The following is a 1,531-nucleotide window of genomic DNA, read 5'->3' on the forward strand; positions in this document are numbered from 1 at the left end:
AGAGTTGACAATGGATCTGTCTGGAAAGATAAAACTAAAGGAAAAATCTTGTACAGCAATTAACCACTAAGAAGAATATATGCAGTGTATTATTTGTTGAAAAAAAAAAAACTAAAGGAAAAGCTTTTAAAAATAAATTGCTAGAAATTTTTAAGAAATAAAAACAAATCCAATTGCTTTAGGAATGTGGATCTTATTTTACATATGCATTACTTGTTAGTCTTGAGACAATTTGTGTAAAGATTACAACAACAGAAGCAGGAACTCTAAATATTGATCTAATTATAATTAACCTTCATGTTATCAATCAAAAGTGAAGGCTGAATCAGTTTAATTTATCAGGCACATCACGTGAAGAATTTTCCTAGAATGAGTGTTAGTAGTGATTTTAGGGTTATAGTTTAATTCAAGATGAGTGAAAGAAAAGCTGAAGCAAAGGGACTCATTCAAATTTTTCTTCAAATTCTGGATCACTGGAAGGAGTAACAAGTGATAAGAAGGCTGAAAGCTCCAATCATAGGAGGTTTTCACATTGAAACAAACCGTTGCACTTACTTGCCCGCCACACACTGCGCCCACTTCAACAGCGCCTTCTTGGCGTTTCCCGGGATCTTGGTGGCCACCTTGCGCTTACTCGGCGGACTGGCTGCCTCGGAGCTGACGGTGCTGTCCAGAGAGGACGCGCTACTGGACAAGGACTGCAGCTGCGGCAGGTTGCTGGTCAGCTCCTCAATCTGCGTGTAAGTTAACAGCCAGCAGAAACATCAGAAGGACCTTTGTTCTGCTTTCCTCAGAGAGTTTCCTCTTGTAACTACAAATGATTTACCTTACAATCCTTAACATCCCTGACATAACTTTCTACAGCACCTCTAATTGTATCTGACACATAATAAAAAATATTTGTCCAAATACTGATGACTGAATACTGTGCTCTGGATGTTTTGAGCTTATGCCCCAAGGGTTCCCAGGTGGGAAGCCTGAGCCCCTGGGTGGTGATGCTGGAGACGGTGGACTTGAGGAGATGGAGCCTAGTGGGAAGACACTGGAGAGGTTCTCTGAGAAAAAGGAGTTCATATAATTTTTTCTTTACTTTTTCTTCATTAGTTCTCATGAGAGGGCTGTTATACAAGAGCAAGCCTAGCACTTCTGTAGCCTCTCTACTTCCGGTCTCACCGTGTGTCCTGTCCCTCCTGCACTCACTCTGCCAGGAAGCAAAAGCTGGCTCTGAGCTGCTGGAACTTTCAGTCTGCAAAACTGGGGTTCTCCATAGACATTTTATTTGTAGGTTACTCTGCCTCTTTACATTGTTGTAGCAACGGGAAACAGATCAATACCATCAATAAACTAAAACTAAAGGTTATACAAATGTATTATGGCAAATTATTTTGCCATCATGTTTCATACTACCTAGAATTCCTCTTTACCAGAGGAAAAAATATTACTTATTCCTTAGCTCCTTATATTTCATCTCTATTGTGACATGTCCACCTTTCAGATTTAATATCTTTGTTGGAGTTCTTTTTTTTTTTTT

At 39.5% G+C, this 1,531-nt stretch overlaps 1 protein-coding gene across 1 annotated transcript in view; it reads right to left on the minus strand.

Annotated features, from left to right (window-relative positions):
- The window catches only part of Syne1 (spectrin repeat containing nuclear envelope protein 1), a 564,055-nt gene that overhangs the window by 405,145 nt on the left and 157,379 nt on the right, over positions 1–1,531 (minus strand). The window contains 1 exon segment of the mRNA XM_023706255.1: positions 556–734. Within this exon segment, the coding sequence (XP_023562023.1) occupies positions 556–734 (179 nt within the window).

Source organism: Octodon degus, unplaced genomic scaffold, assembly GCF_000260255.1.
Source record: "Octodon degus isolate 3935 unplaced genomic scaffold, OctDeg1.0 scaffold00246, whole genome shotgun sequence".
NCBI classification, from domain to species: domain Eukaryota; kingdom Metazoa; phylum Chordata; class Mammalia; order Rodentia; family Octodontidae; genus Octodon; species Octodon degus.